Source organism: Triticum aestivum, chromosome 5D, assembly GCF_018294505.1.
Source record: "Triticum aestivum cultivar Chinese Spring chromosome 5D, IWGSC CS RefSeq v2.1, whole genome shotgun sequence".
In the NCBI taxonomy this organism is placed as follows: domain Eukaryota; kingdom Viridiplantae; phylum Streptophyta; class Magnoliopsida; order Poales; family Poaceae; genus Triticum; species Triticum aestivum.
The window spans coordinates 416,853,579-416,874,011 of NC_057808.1; the positions used below are offsets into that span (position 1 = coordinate 416,853,579).

At 45.7% G+C, this 20,433-nt stretch overlaps 3 protein-coding genes across 5 annotated transcripts in view; all 3 read left to right on the top strand.

Moving 5' to 3' along the window:
• The first annotated feature begins 6,910 nt into the window (after positions 1-6,910).
• Positions 6,911-9,813, top strand: LOC123122265 (uncharacterized). Of its 2 annotated transcripts, none has more exons than XM_044542442.1 (2): positions 6,911-8,180; positions 8,360-9,351. In XM_044542442.1, the coding sequence occupies exon 1, from the start codon at positions 7,011-7,013 to the stop codon at positions 8,124-8,126; it is 1,116 nt and encodes a 371-aa protein (XP_044398377.1). In that variant the 5' UTR covers positions 6,911-7,010; the 3' UTR covers positions 8,127-8,180; positions 8,360-9,351. The 2 variants fall into 2 exon arrangements, with proteins under 2 accessions (XP_044398377.1, XP_044398376.1); XM_044542441.1 differs by lacking the exon at positions 8,360-9,351 and adding an exon at positions 9,439-9,813 and having other exon boundaries at positions 6,915-8,180.
• A 186-nt stretch (positions 9,814-9,999) lies between these two features.
• On the top strand, positions 10,000-12,037 carry LOC123122266 (uncharacterized). Its single transcript, XM_044542443.1, has 3 exons — positions 10,000-10,439; positions 11,297-11,660; positions 11,750-12,037. Exons 1-3 carry the CDS (start codon positions 10,095-10,097, stop codon positions 11,929-11,931), a joined length of 891 nt encoding a protein of 296 aa, XP_044398378.1. The 5' UTR covers positions 10,000-10,094; the 3' UTR covers positions 11,932-12,037.
• Positions 12,038-12,228: 191 nt separating this feature from the next.
• LOC123122267 (protein TILLER ANGLE CONTROL 1) overlaps positions 12,229-20,433 on the top strand; it is a 28,820-nt gene continuing 20,615 nt past the window's right edge. The window contains exons 1-2 of one of the 2 annotated variants that reach the window (XM_044542447.1): positions 12,229-12,432; positions 12,612-12,930. The gene's annotated coding sequence lies outside the window, so the exon portion shown is untranslated. Of the gene's footprint in view, positions 12,931-20,433 lie in introns of both variants that reach the window. The other variant, XM_044542444.1, reaches the window with a different exon arrangement.

The following is a 20,433-nucleotide window of genomic DNA, read 5'->3' on the forward strand; positions in this document are numbered from 1 at the left end:
TCTTTTAATTTCATTTATTTTATGTTTTTCTTCCTTTGTTTTTTATTTCTTTTTCTCCTTATTTTTTAATTCATTGGGTTGGTTTTCCTTCTGGATTTTTAACATACTTACTGAACATTTTTTAAGATAGGCTCAATTATATGATGAACATGTTTTCAAATTAGCATGAACATTTTTTTAATGTACGCCGAGCACTTTTTCTGCGTATAGTGATCATTTTTAATGCATGATGAACTTTTCTTCACAAATTTTGAACATTTATTTAATGTATTAAATTTTTGTAATATACGTTGAACATATTTTAAATGCATATCCAATTTTTTAAAAATATATGTTGAACATTGTACATAATGCGTGGCTGGTTTTTCCTAAAAAAAACTTTTGTTTCTGGTTTAGCTTATTTTTAGGTTTTTCTTCCTTTGTTTTTTATTTCTATTCCTCCTTATTTTTTAATTCCTTGGGCTAGTTTTTCTTCTGGATTTTTAGCATACTTACTGAACAGTTTTTAAGATAGGCTCCATTATATGATGAACATGTTTTCAAATGAGCATGAACATTTTTTTAATGTACGCCGAGCACTTTTTCTGCGTATAGTGATCATTTTTAGTGCATGATGAACTTTTCTTAACAAATTGTGAACATTTATTTAATATATTAAATTTTTGTAATATACGCTGAACATATTTTAAATGCATATTCAATTTTAAAAAAATATTTTTTGAAAATGTACATAATGCAGGGTGAAACAAAAGTAAAACATAAGAGAAATGAAATGAAATGAAAGCTTAATGCACGATGAACTTTTCTTCAGAAATTTTGAACATTTATTTAATGTATTAAATTTTTGTAATATACGTTGAACATATTTTAAATGCATATTAAATTTTTTAAAAATATATGTTGAACATTGTACATAATGCGTGGCTGGTTTTTCCTAAAAAAACTTTTGTTTCTGGTTTAGCTTATTTTTAGGTTTTTCTTCCTTTGTTTTTTATTTCTATTCCTCCTTATTTTTTAATACCTTGGGCTAGTTTTTCTTCTGGATTTTTAGCATACTTACTGAACAGTTTTTAAGATAGGCTCCATTATATGATGAACATGTTTTCAAATGAGCATGAACATTTTTTTAATGTACGCCAAGCACTTTTTCTGCGTATAGTGATCATTTTTAATGAATGATGAACTTTTCTTAACAAATTGTGAACATTTATTTAATATATTAAATTTTTGTAATATACGTTGAACATATTTTAAATGCATATTCAATTTTTTAAAAATATATGTTGAACATTGTACATAATGCGTGGCTGGTTTTTCCTAAAAAAACTTTTGTTTCTGGTTTAGCTTATTTTTAGGTTTTTCTTCCTTTGTTTTTTATTTCTATTCCTCCTTATTTTTTAATTCCTTGGGCTAGTTTTTCTTCTGGATTTTTAGCATACTTACTGAACAGTTTTTAAGATAGGCTCCATTATATGATGAACATGTTTTCAAATGAGCATGAACATTTTTTTAATGTACGCCGAGCACTTTTTCTGCGTATAGTGATCATTTTTAATGCATGATGAACTTTTCTTAACAAATTGTGAACATTTATTTAATATATTAAATTTTTGTAATATACGCTGAACATATTTAAAATGCATATTCAATTTTTAAAAAATATTTGTTGAAAATGTACATAATGCATGGTGAAACAAAAGTAAAACATAAGAGAAATGAAATGAAATGAAAGCTTGGCAACGAACGAGCCGAACACGAACCAAAAAAAAAGTAGCAGGCCTAGCTGGGCCTAACCGCCGGCCCTTCGCATTCGTCTCTGTATAAATAAGGCAACGCCTGACCACTGACACAGCAGAGGTTGTGTCGTGGTGGCTAGCGCGCCCAGCGTCTGCAACACTCGTCGCAGGTTTGAAACCTGTCGGGGCTTCTTTTTCATTTATTTAATTTCTTTGTCCAACGTAACGAAAACTTCAAAAAAGTCCGATTCGGTGTTTATCTCTCACCAGAGCCCTTTCCCACAAAATAATTGGGCGGTTATGTGATTACGTGCAAAGTAAGGGGGTTTTCTGTAAAAAAAAATCCACGTCGGCGCCTGACGGGTGGCGGGCCAGTCAAATACACCGAACCTTTTTGCAAAAGTCTGGAGACACGTAAAAATTAGCAATCGTGGTATCAATCTGCATGTGATGCCTCAGTTGTGGTACTTCTGTGCAATTAACTCGCTTGTTGCCCACCTCCAGCTCCCAGGAGCCAATGAACGCGATAAGGGGAATCTCCGTCAGCCCCCACTCCCCGCCCCGACAGCCGCGTCGCAACGCACGCCACCCGAGGGGGAGATGAAGCACGGGAAGGTGTGGTGGCTGCGGGGGAGGGGGGCAGCCTCGGATCCAATGCTGGGCACAGGCCCACCACGGCACCCACTCCCGAGTCCGATCGCGCGGGGGAGCTGGCAGCCCATTCGAGACGCTTTTGATGCACAGACTGCGAGCAGATAGGCTGATCCTCTGCAAAAGCCGCGCCATGCTTGTCATGTGGGGTTGGCTGGTCAACCGTGGCCGTTTGAATCTGGTGCAGCCTAGCACATGGCACCGAGCCGGCAGAGGAGCGAACGGATGCCGGCGAACGCTCACGAGCCGGGGCCCTGCGCGGAGCAGCCCCGCGACAGCGGCGACGCGATCTGGAGCGGCCACGCCTATGGCGTCCACCAAGCTGCCCATCAGAGTCCTCATCAGCCGACGATGGCGGCGGCGGAGGAGATCTGGCCGGCGGCCACGGCCCCACAATCCTAGGGGCAACCGGTGGAGCAGCCCCGCGACAGCGGCGACGCGATCTGGAGCGGCCACGCCTATGGCGTCCACCAAGCTGCCCATCAGAGTCCTCATCAGCCGACGATGGCGGCGGCGGAGGAGATCTAGCCAGCGGCCACGGCCCCACAATCCTAGGGGCAACCGGCGGCGCTTCCTGCACGATATCGACCGGATATCATAGCCAAGCAAGAAGTTGAGGGTGTGTTTGGTTGACGTCCTCGTTGCTTTGTGCCTGGCCTGGATCCTGCCTAGAACTTTTTTTAGACAAACTCGCAAAGCTTTATTAAGTCGTCACAATGTTTACAGGGACGGATGGCAGATCTCCGGGGTGACCTAACCAAACACGGCGGCCACCCCCTAGAGAAAGTGCATGCTTCGTGAGAGTGTGAGCTTCAAAGTTTGAGCTCCTAAATTCATGACTAAATTTACAAAAATCAAAAGACGAAGAGTGATCTAAGATTTCATGTATGATTGCTCCATAACTGGGTGCATTCTCCTTCTGGATGTCTCCAATGACAACTTTGCAGTCTGAGGCCACATGGAGACGCCTTAGGTATAGATCATTCGAGAGGGCTAGTGCCTCCCACACAGCCAGGGCCTCAAGAACTTGTGGATCGGCAATGTGCCGAAAAACTAGCACTGAGCCTCCCAAAAACCTACCTGTTGCATTTCTGTTGATTGCTCCTACTGCACCATAGCCTCCATGACGAGAGACCGCAGCGTCGACGTTTACTTTCGCACAGTTCGCCACCGGTGGCTGCCACTGCCTCGGCCTGGGTGCCCGGACTGGTGCAGTCCTTGTGTTCGGCGTATGAACTATGAAAATGGAGCTCGGATAACATCCTTGTGATGAAACCGTTTATGGTCACGGGTGACTGGAAGATATCCTCGTGAATCGCCTTTCGACGCGCACTCCAGATTGCCCAGACCGTAACAATTGTCCTCACAAAATCATCTTTGCTCATTATTTCATGTATATGAAACAGCCAATCCTTGGAACATTCGCTCGAGCATTCTTCCTGAACCAGCATTTCGATGAGGTGTTCTGGCGCCAAAGCCCAGACGCTACTGGACATCGGACAGGTGAAGAGAGCGTGCCGCGAAGTGTCCCTAGCCCCACACAAATTGCAGTTATCCTCTGGCGACATATTACGGTGCTTCAGAAGCTCGCCAGTAGGCATGGACTGTCTAGCTAATCTCCATACAAACATTCTAATCTTAGATGGTACTTGTATGTGCCAAATGCTGCTCCACTGCTTACTCTCATGCTGGGTGTGCGAGGAACCTTCCGATTCGTGTAACCAAGCCTCCCGATGTATTTTCATCCTTAGGATCATGCGGTATGCTGACCTGACACTGAAAATTCCGTGGGTTTCTTCATGCCAGCCCCAAAAATCTGCAACTTTACGTGTACATAATGGTATCTTGAGGATTTCCTGAGCGTCAAACGGGTGAAAACAGTACTGATCAGACCCTCATTCCATGTGGCCGTGGTGGCATCAATGAGATGTTTGACAAGTGTGGGCGGGTTCTGTACAAAGGAGGTAATGGGGCGCTTGAAGCTGTCCCTCGGAATCCAATTGTGATCCCATATGTTCGTTGTTTCTCCATCTCCTACCCTTCTGACTAAACCCTGCACCAGTACGTCCCGGCCATTCAGTATGGCTCTCCAAATCTGTGAGGGTTGCGGTCCCAACTCCGTCTCAAGTAACGAGCATTCTAGGAAATACATTGATTTGAGGATCTTTGAGCTAAGTGAAGATTCATCAGTTAGGGTTCTCCAAGCCTGACGTGCCAGTAATGCAAGATTAAAGATCTCCAAGTTTCGGAAACCGAGGCCGCCCATGTGTTTCCCTGCCTAGAACTGGCTGGAGAATGTTTGGTTCAAGTACACATGAGTTGATGCTCACCTGGCCTGGCAACTTGAAAACTTTGCTTAGCCTGGCCAGTGACCCATGCACCTTGATTAGCCTGGCCCATGCGCTAGGAATGGGTCGCCTGGGTGCTGCTTGGCAACAATTCTTACTTTAGTTAGCTGAATTCTCTTGTGGGCTAGGTCTGACACAAATGAATTTTCCACCATAAACCTTTTTCAGCTAGGTAAATTAATTTTTTATTATATTAATCTTTTAATAAATATGCAAAAATACGAGATTATTTAGCATGAAACCTAAGTTAATTAAAAAATTCGAAATTATTTAATATTAAAATTTACTAATTTTAGTGAATTCGAAATTAACCTAATATACTAATTATTATATTTTATGTGTTTATGCAAGATCTTTTACGGGTTGGCGAAACCAACGAGACGGCCTACGGGTATGCAACGGTTGTGTTAATCCTACTTAGTATTCTTTGTATTTGTCACTATGTTGCTTCAAAAGCAACTAAGTTCTTTCACTTGATGTTTATATTGCGAATTTATGGGATAAATTCCTACCGTCTTTCAGACAGTTCCACCAGAAGGTAACACTTCTTTACGGCTACAAGGTTCTCAACAGACACCACACAGACTAAACAAAGAACTACCGACAGAGATTTCTCTTATAGGATCCCTAGCGTAAGAACACATCTCATAAATTCATAATAGAAAGACCAAGTGAAACACAAAACCACTTCATTTCGACAACATAATTTACATGCGGATTTCCCTTTCGGGAGACCCCGAAGGGATTACAAAGAGAAAAGAAGACTACCTTATGCCTACCTCCACCATATGGAGATATAATGCCTTAAATTCTTTATTACAACTGGAGCTAGCTACTACTACTACTACGACTACTGAGGAGTATGAGGGTTGTGGTACTCAGATGTTGCGATGCTCTGGAGTTTGGTATTGTGTGTGTCTGCAACGCTCAGTCCTCCTGCTTTTCCGCCTTTTATAGTGCGCGAGGGATGCTAGACGCTCCTTTCTTTATTTATCTGCGTCATAGCTAGAGCCTGGAGTATCCCGTAGCTCAACACGCCTTATGCATCGCTGAAGTGCCTCAATGTTTGCACAATCAAGCCTTGCGTGACTCCAAATGCTAGACTGATATTTTTTTCAGACTGAGAATTTTGTCCAGACAGAAGACCTTGCCGTAGCCGAGAAACCGACTTCTCGTTGCATGGTAAAATATTGTTATGACATGGCTGGATATACAAACCAGCCCAATATATTAACTCCGTTGCTTGCAAGCGAATCTATATGCATTGTTATTTACACAGGCCAACACACTTTTCATGTTTTGTTGTGTGCGCAATGGAGCCATGCATTCTTTAGTAGTCCTGACTCTTCTTGGCTGAAATCTTTAGCTATAATCTTGTGCTCCCTTATGCGTGCATGCATTCCATGGCTGACATTTTTTTTTGGGGTCTATCCCGCCCATATTATTGATAATACCTTATCAATATTTCGAATCCCATCAATATTCAAATTTTATCAATATTCAGGTGTAAGTACATGCAATCAAACACTCCATGCCTGGCTAGGCACAAAATTGCTAGTTTCCAAGCTGGCTCCAGGCATCACTTTTTCTCGTGCATGGAAGCCAAGTCGTGAACTAAACACGGCCTGACTCTGAGAAGCTTTTGAGAAGCTGTAGTTCGGCCCTTAGTACAACTTTTATTTTATACTAAACCAACGCCAATTAATTTGGATCGTAGGGAGTAGTAGTTTTTCCCTTTTACATTTTTTTTATTTTTGCATTTCCTGAGTTTTTTATTTTTACATATTACTCTATTTCTTTTTGAGATTCGGATACGATATGTTGCTGTGAACCAACCTGTGGTTGGATGGTTAAAGGGACTGTGGTATCCCCTGCCCATCAGAGTTCAAATCCTATCCTGGTGCTCGCATTTATTCCTAGATTTATTTCAGGATTTCCGGCGATGCGCATTCAGTGGGAGGAGACGTTTCCATCGACGACGAGGCGCCTACGGTGACTTCGTAAATCTCAAGATGATATTCCGGCTCAGTCTTTCGAAGGTGCTCATAGGGGTAGGGTGCGCGTGTGTGCGTTCACAGGGATGAGTGTATGCGCGTGTATATGAACGCTTGTGTCTGTACTGATGTTAAAAAAGATACGATATGTTGCTGGACAAGAAAAACATGGGCCACGGGCTGCGAGCCCACAGCCAATGACGGTGCGGGAGAGTCTTCCCCGTTTCTATCGGTCTCCTTGGGTGACAGGGAATTCCCAGAAGGGGAAAAAAAGCTGAAAAATGGCAGGAGAAATGGCGATGGAGAAGCGTCGGCGTCGCCACGCGCCACCGGCGGTCGCCTCCTCCTCTTCGACCCCCGCCGAGGCCTCCGGCCACACGCCGTCCCCTCCGCCGGACCTCCTCCCGGACATCGCCCGTCGCCTCACCTCCCTGGAGGACTTCTTTTCCCTCCGCGCCTCCTGCCGCGACTACCGCGCCCTCCTCCCGGCGTCCCGCCCCCACCTCGCCTCCCAGGCCCCGCTCCTCCTCGTCTCCCTCTACCCCTCCTTCGCCGAGGCGCTCTTCCACCCCCGCCTCCGCCGCCTCCACCGCTTCCGCCTCCCCTGGGGCCACCACCTGCCCCCCTCCCGCCTCACCCTCCTCTACGCCCACGGCTTCCTCGTCACCGCCACCACCGCGGCCGCCCAGTACCCCCCCAGGCTCCTCCTCCTCCACCTCTTCACCGGCGACCAGCAGCGCCTCCCCAGGGTCCCCACCCCCTTCTCCCGGGCCATCCTCTCTGCCGACCTCCTCGTCGTGCTCTTCCTGCCCGGCAGGTCCACCGTCCAGCACTGCCGCCCCGGGGATGCGCTCTGGCGTGTGGCCACCGCCGATGCGCCCCACGTGTTCGACGATTTGATCTTCGTTGACGCCACCCTCTACGCCCTGGTTGGCCTCCGTCTTGCCACGCTGGAGCTGTCCGAGAGTTCGCTGGAACTGTCATTCCTTGGAGGAGAGTATGATGAGGAGAACAGGCCGGTGGGGGAGCGGTTCATGCTCGGGGAGTGCGACGGCGAGGTGTTGCTCATCAGCGAGGAGCAGGCAGAGACGGTTGTGTACCGTGTTTTCCGGTGGGTGCCTGGGGAGGGAAAGTGGGTGATGATAACAAGCTTGGGTGGGCGAACATTGTTTCTTGGGTTCCACGGATTCGCGGCTTGCATCGGCCCAGGTTTCCCTGAGATTCGAGGTGATTGCATATATGCTGCTGGGCGACGCTTGGGTGAATGGTTCGAGTATTCCTTGGTTAATGGAACTTGTGATGTCTGCTATGCTGAATATGTGGGCGCACCACCCCTGAACAGCGATTCACCTCTCAGACCTCCGGTTTGGGTCTTCCCCAGCTTGATGCCAGCCTGAGAAAGGTTACCCAGATCATTGAAGAACAGTGATGCTGACATGAAGTAAGAAAAGGTAAATTTGATCCCTGGGCTTGCTGTGCTAAAATTTACCATGTCAATTCTGTATAATAGACACTTCATGAAGATCTTTTGTGTGCCTGTTAACTGCTATCTTGGTTGAGGTAGTGAACACTAACAGAACACACTTGTTGAACTTGATCATAGGAACTAATGATACTTTGGTGAATGCAGACAATGTTTATTTAGGTATTATGCAATTCGTCGCAATCTCTCTGAACTCTGAAGCTTATTTAGCCTCTTTCTTGCCTTACTGATTTGAGATTGTTGCAAGTGAGGTATCATATGGAAGAACTGTGCCAGCACCTTTTGTCAAATTTCCAAATATCCCAGGAATTCAGATCAGATGGTTATACTTATACGTTTCCTAGTAGTGTATGGTTAAGAGTCTTCATAACATATGAATGTATCACCTGTGTAGACATATGTACAATGGGGAATATTTCAGAGTTGGAGGCAATATTGAGATAAATTTGTATCATCTTAGAGGAGTTTAGTCATGGATGTTGGCCGGCTTCTGTTTTCGGATTAAACCAGTGGCTCTCTCAACTTGTTTGTTTCTGAATGTAGTAATGCATGTAATGCTGCAAATCCTGTAGAATTGTTACAGTTAGTTCTATGGTAACAAGAAGACCAATAATAACCAACATCGAAACATAAGAGTGTACTATTCTTATATGAGCTGTATTCTTAATACTAGGACTCAGACTACACTCAACTTTTAAACCCATTTAAGAGTAAAACTATCGTAGAGAAGTCACAGTCGAACAGGTTCAAATTTGGTTACATGATTACCTGCCCTCAAAAGTCACGTTGGTGAGATCAGAGGAATCCAAACAATTCCTAATTTATTTACATGGTTCCTACAGATCTGTACCAGAAACTTATATTTGTGCAAACTTGTGTGACATTTCAGACAATCACTTGCTGAGGTCTGGATACATGTTCATAATGTGAAATGGAAGCAGACCTTTGACTTAGGTTATTCAGAAATCAGAATCCAATACGCTTCAACTGTGCTCCCTAATAATAACATTTAGGTCCGAGAATGTTCATATACTTATTTGAGCTACTTGGACTGAGTGTGTCATTTGTATTTGCAACAACATATGTTATGTCTGCTTAATCGGAAAATGCCCGTGGAACAATTATGCTCCTACCAAGTAGCACGCTGGGTGGGGTGCAAATCGACTGAAACTTGTTCTGCGTCGTAAATTCTGTAAGCTAAACCCTCTGCATCGTTTGATTTCCAGGCCGTTGATCCTCACCAGGTGCGTGCAAATGGATTGATTGCTGCTGAATGTGAACCATGTGCGGGGCTACTGAAGGTCTTCCCGGATGCTGATAAACCTGGTCATCTTCTCAGTTGTCGATCTTTCCTTTGCGTTTCCTTGTTTTACCTTGCTGTTGACATCTGGTGCTATAGAGCAACAAACATCAGAGTATCAAAGAGAGGCATGGTAACACAGCTGGACCTTCCCTGCAAATTCCTGTGACAATTCATATATGTTGTTCATGTTGTGTGTCTCCTGTCAAAGTTTCTTATGCTACGAGAACATGTATGTTTTTCTGATTCTTGTGGGAATTTCGAGCCGTTTCTGTCGAAATTTCAACGGTCCAAACAGGGCTGCATAATGCAAATGCAGTATCTACACTAACGTTGTACCTATATTGCTGTATTTTCATTTTTTTTTGAAACAAAACATTCTTCCATGTTTTAATTTGTTTTTGAAATAAAACGTTCTTCCAGAGGCCGTTGCCTAGGGGCAGTGGGGCTCTCTGTCTCTTTTTGTGTGGGTCCCACGTGCAGTGGCGGCAGGCGTTGAGTGGAACTCATCGCCGTCCTCGTCCAATCCAAACCGCAGCAGAGCTGAGCACGCTGTAGCCGAGAAACGCACACCACGGCACGATGCCACACGCCGCGTTCCTCCGCCCGCTCATCCCGCCGCCTCTCGTCCCCGCGAGGCCGCTCGCCGCGCGATGCCGCCACCTTCGCGGCGTCCGCGGGAGTTGCGCCCCCGGCGAGGGCGCGGGCGAGGGCGCCCCCGGCGCGGAGTGGCTGAGCTCGGCGGTCGGGGAGAAGGTGGACGAGCTGCTGCGGCGCGAGGAGAACCGGGCGCTGCTGGACGGGGTCGAGGCCGCCGAGCGCCGCGTGGAGCTCGCCCGCGCCAAGCTCGCGGACATCGAGCGCCAGGAGGCCGCCGCCCGCCTCGCCACCGAGGAGGTCCGCCGCCTCGAGAGGCGCCGGGACGAGGTACGCGACATCATAAGCCGCGGCTGCACGTAACCTGTTCGATGCTTTGCCTGCTCGGCTCGACCAGTGGTGCTCTGGCGTTGCGTGGGTCACTCGTAGGAGGGCGACCATACGTGAGCGGCCAGTGGGCAGTCAGTACGTAGCACGGACCGCCACCGTCACCCTCAGTGCGCCGCTGCTTATTTCTGGCGCGATTCTACGCTACTGTGGATATGGACATATGGTAGTACCGCTGCCTACCATGTCTCTACCATGTTTGGTGACCGCCGCTCTTGTGTTTGAACTAATGTGGCGCCGACGAACTTGAAGGACGATGAATGGTGCTCTTTAATTGGCCAAACAATAGAAGCTCTCAGTAGGCGCATGTGGTTCGTCAATGCAATGTGTGCCGTGCAGAGCGGTGGGACTGCGATAGACGGACTAGATGCAGGGAATGTGTGCCGTGCAATGCTTGAGTTTTATTTGCTCACAGACGAGAGAAGAACTTGTTGAGTCTAGATAGTTTTAAGAAGCCTGATGGGTGCCATATTGGCTTCTATCAGTAGACTTTTCCACCCTTTTTGGTTCAAGGCTTCAGGACGCCCTGTTGTTTGTTTGGTAAACTGAGATAATGAGATGCTTCCATTTCTTCTTCCAACATGAAGTACTAGTGGTGGCATGTGCCATGTTCATGTGGTCCCGTGATGATGAAGCAGAATGATTTATTGGTTGTGATATCAACTTTATATGATCGTACAGTTCTGTGATCATCAAAATACCTTTCCTTCAATAGTCATAGGAAGACATCAGTTTTTTCTTGCTTGATGCATTTCTTCATAACATACTATATGTTTATAATGCTGCGTTACTTAAACAAGATTGCAGAGTCACAGCGGGAATTGCTACAGGCAAGAGAAATGATTGATGAAGCACAGTGTACCTTGACTTCTAGCCTTGAGGATCGAAGCTTTTGGAATACGTCAGGTGGAGAAGATATCGATAAAGATAGTGAGAGGCTTGAATCTGCAAAAGCTGCAGCAATTTCCTCTATAATCGGTGTTCTGGCTAGTTTGCCCATATCTTCCTATGAAGTCCACAGTTTGCCCCAACTGTTTTTTCGATCATCGGTTGTTCTCATAAGTTGTGCATTGTTTGGAGTCACATTCCGGTATGCCGTTAGAAGAGATCTGGATAATATCCAGCTTAAAACAGGAGCTGCTGCCGCATTCGCTGTTGTTAGAGGTAAAACTAGATGATGCCATTGCTAAAAACTTCTCGGCAAATATTCCTTTGCACGGTTATTTTCTTCACTGAAACTGAATTGCTTGCAGGTCTTGCTTTGTTGGAATCTGGGAGGCCCTTTGAGTTGAGCACTGATGCCTTAATGTCACTTGCTCTTGATGGTGCAGTTAGTGTTGTTGGGAGCATTTTTATATTTCTGTCTTCTGCTATTGCACTGGACTATTGTTTTAAGATGGGATTTTTGAGCCCATTCCCTGCAAGGAAACAATAGGTTCTGTGAATAATCAGGAATGTCAACACATATATTGGCTACTGCATTGTAATATGTAATGTTGCTGATTTCTTAGATTCATGATGGCAAATATTTCCCTGTGCAACCACCGTTTCCTCAAGTTTATCAAATAATGCTTTCTGTTTATTAGCTGTATCTTGTCTTGTTTCCTCAAATCTTATACTCCCTCTGTCCCAAAATAAGTGTCTTTGATTTAGTACAACTTTGTTGTGTAATTGAATTTTGCTTCCTTTGTATGTGTTCGTCCTGTATGATTGACTGGCCCCGAATGCAATTATTTGTTTCTGTTCCTCCCATATCATTGATCTTCGTCCCCAGTGGAATATTTGATTTTCTCTTGAATTAAATGCTTTCGATATCTGTTTCACAGGTTTCGCACCAGCCTTTTGTGAAATGTTGCACAACCTTGTATCCGGTTCTCAGTTCAAAAAAGAAAAAGGAAATCTGGCATGTCCATGTATCAATCTTCATCTTTGCGCGGTGGGAATTCCCTACTCCTTATGATCGTCCAATGTTTTGAAATACTAATGAAGAAGCAACATTGTGTGATAGCTTTCTTATTAATGCTATGTACAGTACTTGTCTACTACTGTTCTTCCATCCATTTCTTGATTGCTGTTGAGCAACTAGCTGCTGAACTGTGCTGAAATTTGATACAGTGTTATTCTGGTATTTCATAAAGCGCCAAGCTGGATGGAGCCTGGGGACATGTTATTGCATTACAAATATGGGTCCGCGTGAAGTTGCTACTGTAGATAGATGGATGTAGAGCGGGCATTTCTGCTCTTGTGAGATTTGGCTACATGTACCTGGGGCTCTCTTCATCCATCAAGATTGTGGACGCAGCCTGTAACTGTTGAAAGTCGGAGCTTGCTGGCATTGCAAAGAAGACATGCATGTCTCAGCTCCATGCTGAATGGTGGTGGTGGTGGGGGATTGTGCAGGGAAAGCGTCTTATGAACCGTCATACGGACAAAGGTTGCCTCTCGTGTTCTCTTGTATTATTATTTTGATGATAACCTGATGAACGTGGTATTATCTTGCACGTATGGTTAATGTTGACCAGTTTTGGAGCAAACAGCCACACGTGGTCTGTCATGAGAACATCTTTGGATGCATTGTATGTGGTAAGCTAATTAGAGAGAGAGAACAAATGTAAACCACCTATATGTTTGCCTCTTGCTATTGTATATACAATGATTTTTTTCGAACCTGACCCTTGAAACTTCCTAACGTGTTTCAGCAGAAAATTTTCCCAATAGCTTGCACATACTTTCTTCATTTGCTTCAATATAAAGAATGCAAGATCAAACATCTCAGTTCATAGAACATGATTGCCTTGACATGGCATACAGCTTGAAAAAGGCACCAAAAACATCATCAACATTTGAATACTAATTAGTCCCGAGGGAGGGATGGGGGTATTGGGGAGGGGCATTCTTACTCTTGTACCATCCAGGTTGAATGCAAAATTGATATAGATCACTTGAGAAATTGTAGCAAAGAAAAGAGAATAAACAGTATTGACATCTAAAAATGTGGATATTAGCAACCTGCAACCGTACTATTACTTTTAAAAATGCAAGCAAAATACTGGGGACATGTGACCGAACTTCTGCCCACAAGTTATACGTATCTGCCAGCCATTAGCTGCCAATGTAGTTCTACACTGGGACTGGTAGAACCAGGGGTCCTACCGGACCTGCTCCGGAGGTTGTAGGGAAAGGATGGAGCGGGACGGGGCGATGATCGGGCGCGCCGGCGGCTGGGCGCCGTCGCGTCGGAGGGAGAAGGCGGCGGCGGCTAGGGTTAGAGGCGGCTAGGGTTCCGGCTCCTCTGGGAGCCGGGCAATAGGGATAATAATATTCTTATTGCTTAATTTCAAAAAGTCTTACAGCCTATATTTATAACTTAGATAACTTGCATAAGAATTAACCTAAGATAACTGGTGGGCCAAGCCCCTAACTACTGCCCGGTGGGCCTCCTCCGGTTATAAGCTAAACCGGTCATAACACTTCTCCCCGCCTGCACAAACAGCTCGTCCTCGAGCTGTAAGGTGGGGAAGCTGAAAGATCGTCGATGTCGCCTAGAGGGGGAGGGGGGGGGGGGTGAATAGGCGCTTTAAAATAATTACGGTTGAGGCTTGAACAAATGCGGAATAAACCTAGCGGTTAATTTGTCAAGCACAAAACCTATAACAACTAGGCTCACCTATGTGCACCAACAACTTATGCTAAGCAAGAAAACCTACTTAGGTGATAGCAAGATATATGACAAGAAACAATATGGCTATCACAAAGTAAAGTGCATAAGTAAAGGGCTCGGGTAAGAGATAACCGAGGCACGCGGAGACGACGATGTATCCCAAGTTCACACCCTTGCGGATGCTAATCTCCGTTTGGAGCGGTGTGGAGGCACAATGCTCCCCAAGAAGCCACTAGGGCCACCGTAATCTCCTCACGCCCTCGCACAATGCAAGATGCCGTGATTCCACTAAGGGACCCTTGAGGGCGGTCACCGAACCCGTACAAATGGCAACCCTTGGGGGCGGTCACGGAACCCGTACACTTTGGCAACCCTTGGGGGCGGTCACCGGAACCCGTCAAATTGCTCAGGGCGATCTCCCCAACCTAATTGGAGACACCGACGCTTGCCCGGAGCTTTACACCACAATGATTGAGCTCCGAACACCACCAACCGTCTAGGGCGCCCAAGCACCCAAGAGGAACAAGCTCAAGGGTACCAAGCACCCAAGAGTAATAAGCTTCTCAACTTGTAACTTCCACGTATCACCGTGGAGAACTCAAACCGATGCACCAAATGCAATGGCAAGGGCACACGGAGTGCCCAAGTCCTTCTCTCTCAAATCCCACCGAAGCAACTAATGCTAGGGAGGAAAATGAGAGGAAGAACAAGAAGGAGAACACCAAGAACTCCAAGATCTAGATCCAAGGGGTTCCCCTCACATAGAGGAGAAAGTGATTGGTGGAAATGTGGATCTAGATCTCCTCTCTCTTTTCCCTCAAAAACTAGCAAGAATCCATGGAGGGATTGAGAGTTAGCAAGCTCGAAGAAGGTCAACAATGGGGGAAGAACACGAGCTCCAAGGATAAGGTTCAATGGGGAAGAAGACCCCCTTTTATAGGTGGGGGAAAATCCAACCGTTATGCTCACAGCCAGCACAGAGCGGTACTACCGCTAGGGCAGTAGTACCCCTTTGAAAAACAACAGCGAGGAGGCAAAAGGCCAGTAGAACCGCCGGAGCGGTACTACCGCTCGTCCCCACGGTACTACCGCTCGACCTCACGATACTACCGCAAGTGGTAGCGGTACTACTGCTTGCGAGCGGTACAACAAAAATTTACTTCCGTGCCTACTTCCGCTGAGCAAAACACGAGATTTTGGTCCGGAGCGGTACTACCGCTCAGGAGCCGCGGTAGTACAGCTCTGGAGCGGTACTACCGCTCAGGAGCCACGGTAGTACCGCTCCCAAGAGCGGTACTAAAAAATTACATCCGCAGCAGCCCCTTTAAAGGACACCAAAACTGGCACAACTTCTGCAAACGGACTCCGAATTCGACGAAACCAAGTTTGTTGGAAAGCTAGCGACAAGGGCTAACACAATCTTGATAGAAATACCAATAAGAAGCAAATGAGAAAAGGCCCAAAAGAAAATGGTGAGAACCCTTCCTCGGATAAGACCGGTAAAACCTCCAACATCGAAAACATCATAGAAGATGCATGCAAACTCCGTTTTCGATGAACTCAAGCTTGTCATCAAGATGACCATAAGCTCTAAGACTCACAAAGAGAACCAAGAAACATGATGCAATGATGCAATGGTTTGAGCTCTCGACGAACGATACGATCAAGCTACTCACTTGAGAGCCCCCCTTGATAGTACGACTATCGATCATATAACCCGGTCTCCCAACTACCACCATGAGACCGGTAAAATAGAAAACCTATCAAGGGCAAACCTTTGCCTTGCACATGGTCCACTTGAGCTAGATGATGACGATCTTGACAACCTCAAGTTGGACCACCTTTCTTGATTGCGTTGGCTCGATGAAGACTAGATGATTACTCCCCCATAGTCCACTATGGGTGAGCCACTCTTCGGCACATCTTCACAAGTCCATTGTCACCACAATGGATGGCAAGCTTCAAGCACTTGATCTCTTCGTGATGCTCCACTTGAACTTGCACACGGCAACCTTGATGACGATCACCACTTGATGTCATCCTCTCCACGGGTTGAGTGATATCTTCCTCTTGACGCAAGCCCATGAACACGTACCTAACCCCACACAGAACTCTCACATAGACCATGGGTTAGTACACAAAGCACAATGGACAATGATTACCATACCATGGGATCACTTGATCCCTCTCGGTACATCTTCTACGCTTTGTGAGTTGATCAACTTGATTCACTCTTGACTTAGTCTTGATCAACCTAGAATCTTTCCAACTCTCGGATGATGTCTTGAAGGTAAACATGAATGATCACACAATCTTCTTCTTCAAGACATGCTTGCAATAAGCTCAACTCTCACATGACCAATCTTTGGATAATTCCTTAATAGCACCTTGGTCAACACAAACTCTCCTTGAAACCAACACATGTACTCCAAGAAAAGCCTATGGACAAAACCTTCAAATATAACTCAAGGCAACCATTAGTCCATAGAGATTGTCGTCAATTACCAAAACCAAACATGGGGGCACCACATGTTCTTTCAGTCTCCCCCATTTTGGTAATTGATGACAATCACTTTCAAGAGAGTTTATATAAAGAATTATGCATCACCATGCAATGCAACAACCAATGATGCATGAGTAAGAGATGCAAATGCTTAGGAACAAAACCAAAGCAAGAGGAGAGAATTCTCTAAACTTCTCCACAAAACTCTCTGAAACTTCTCCTCCATTGGCATCGATTGCGAAAATGGGAGAAAAGCTTAGAAGGCCAATATAAATTGTGTTCCTCCATAATTTGTGTATTTCTCAACAAGAGAGTGGAATGCAATACACAAGTTTGACGGTAAATACTAGGAGGAAAACAAACTATATTTAGGCCCAAAGTTTACAAAAGAAAGATATGCCACAAAGACATAAGAAAGAGAAAAACAAGCAAACAAGCAATTCAAAAGAACCAATTGAAGCAAGCATTCCAACGGATATAAACCATGACCACGCCCAAATTGAATAAATGGTATGACAAGGAGTGGTTCTAGGAAAACCCCATGATTGTGCACATTAGTTTACTTGGAAATATGCCCTAGAGGCAATAATAAATGGTTTATTATTATATTTATTTGTTCATGGTAATTGTCTATTATTCATGCTATAATTGTATTATCCGGAAATCGTAATACATGTGTGAATACATAGACCACAACGTGTCCCTAGTAAGCCTCTAGTTGACTAGCTCGTTGATCAACAGATAGTCATGGTTTCCTGACTATGGACATTGGATGTCATTGATAACGGGATCACATCATTAGGAGAATGATGTGATGGACAAGACCCAATCCTAAGCATAGCATAAAGATCGTGTAGTTCGTTTGCTAGAGCTTTTCCAATGTCAAGTATCTTTTCCTTAGACCATGAGATCGTGCAACTCCCGGATACCGTAGGAGTGCTTTGGGTGTACCCAACGTCACAACGTAACTGGGTGACTATAAAGGTACACTACGGGTATCTCCGAAAGTGTCTGTTGAGTTGGCACGGATCGAGACTGGGATTTGTCACTCCGTATGACGGAGAGGTATCTCTGGGCCCACTCAGTAATGCATCATCATAATGAGCTCAATGTGACTAAGGAGTTAGCCACGGGATCATGCATTACGGTACGAGTAAAGAGACTTGCCGGTAACGAGATTGAACAAGGTATTGGGATACCGACGATCGAATCTCGGGCAAGTAACATACCGTTTGACAAAGGGAATTGTATACGGGATTGATTGAATCCTCGACATCGTGGTTCATCCGATGAGATCATCGTGGAACATGTGGGAGCCAACATGGGTATCCAGATCCCACTGTTGGTTATTGACCGGAGAGGCGTCTCGGTCATGTCTGCATGTCTCCCGAACCCGTAGGGTCTACACACTTAAGGTCCGGTGACGCTAGGGTTGTAGAGATATATGTATGCGGAAACCCGAAAGTTGTTCGGAGTCCCGGATGAGATCCCGGACGTCACGAGAGGTTCCGGAATGGTCCGGAGGTAAAGATTTATATATGGGAAGTCTATTTTGGTCGCCGGAAAAGTTTCGCGCTTTATCGGTATTGTACCGGAAGTGCCGAAAGGGGTCCGGGGGTCCACCAAGGGGGTCCACCAGCCCCGGGGGGCACATGGGCTGTAAGGGGTGCGCCTTGGCCTATATGGGCCAAGGGCACCAGCCCCAAGAGGCCCATGCGCAAGAGATAAGAAAAAAAGGGAGAGTCCTAAAGGGGGAAGGCACCTCCGAGGTGCCTTGGGGGGGAAGGACTCCCCCCTGGCCGCACCCTTCCTTGGAGGAAGGGGCAAGGCTGCGCCCCCCCTCTCCCTTGGCCCTATATATAGTGGGGGGAAGGGAGGGCAGCAATACCACAGCCCCTGGCGCCTCCCTCTCCCCCTGCAACACCTCTCCCTCTCGCAGAAGCTTGGCGAAGCCCTGCCGAGATCCCGCTACATCCACCACCACGCCGTCGTGCTGCTGGATCTCCATCAACCTCTCCTTCCCCCTTGCTGGATCAAGAAGGAGGAGACGTCGCTGCTCCGTACGTGTGTTGAACGCGGAGGTGCCGTCCGTTCGGCACTCGGTCATCGGTGATTTGGATCACGACGAGTACGACTCCATCAACCCCGTTCATTGGAACGCTTCCGCTCGCGATCTACAAGGGTATGTAGATGCACTCCTTTCCCCTCGTTGCTAGTATATTCCATAGATGGATCTTGGTGATGCGTAGGAAATTTTAAAATTTTGCTACGATCCCCAACGGTGGCATCATGAGCCAGGCCTATGCGTAGTTACTATGCACGAGTAGAACACAAAGCAGTGGTGGGCGTAGATGTTGCCAATTCTTCTTGCCGCTACTAGTCTTATCTTGTTTCGGCGGTATTGTGGGATGAAGCGGCCCGGACCGACCTTACACGTACGCTTATGTGAGACAGATTCCACCGACTGACATGCACTAGTTGCATAAGGTGGTTAGCGGGTGTCTGTCTCTCCCACTTTAGTCGGAACGGATTCGATGAAAAGGGTCCTTATGAAGGGTAAATAGAAATTGGCATATCACGTTGTGGTTTTACGTAGGTAAGAAACGTTCTTGCTAGAAACCTATACAAGCCACGTAAAAACTTGCAACAACAATTAGAGGACGTCTAACTTGTTTTTGCAGCATGTGCTATGTGATGTGATATGGCCAGAAGATGTGATGAATGATATATGTGATGTATGAGATTGATCATATTCTTGTAATAGGAATCACGACTTGCATGTCGATGAGTATGACAACCGGCAGGAGCCATAGGAGTTGTCTTTATTTTTTGTATGACCTGCGTGTCATTGAATAACGCCATGTAAATTACTTTACTTTGTTGCTAAACGCGTTAGCCATAGAAGTAGACGTAATCGTTGGCGTGACAACTTCATGAAGACACAATGATGGAGATCATGGTGTCATGCCGGTGACGAAGATGATCATGGTGCCCCGAAGATGGAGATCAAAGGAGCAAAATGATATTGGCCATATCATGTCACTATTTGATTGCATGTGATGTTTATCATGTTTTGCATCTTATTTGCTTAGAACGACGGTAGTAAGTAAGATGATCCCTTATAATAATTTCAAGAAAGTGTTCCCCCTAACTGTGCACCATTGCGAAGGTTCGTTGTTTCAAAGCACCACGTGATGATCGGGTGTGATAGATTCTAACGTTCGCATACAACTGGTGTTGACGAGCCTAGCATGTACAGACATGGCCTCGGAACACACGCAATACACTTAGGTTGACTTGACGAGCCTAGCATGTACAGACATGGCCTCGGAACACGGAGGACCGAAAGGTCGAGCATGAGTCGTATAGAAGATACGATCAACATGGAGATGTTCACGATCTTGACTAGTCCGTCTCACGTGATGATCGGACACGGCCTAGTTAACTCGGATCATGTTTCACTTAGATGGCTAGAGGGATGTCTATCTGAGTGGGAGTTCATTGAATAATTTGATTATATGAACTTAATTATCATGAACTTAGTCTAAAATCTTTACAATATGTCTTGTAGATCAAATGGCCCACGTTGTCCTCAACTTCAACGCGTTCCTAGAGAAAACAAGCTGAAAGATGATGGAGTAACTATCGGACTGGGTCCGGAACCTGAGGATCATCCTCATAGCTGCCAAGAAAGATTATGTCCTAGAAGCACCGCTAGGTGAAGCACCAATCCCAGAGAACCAAGACGTTATGAACGCTTGCAATCACGTGCT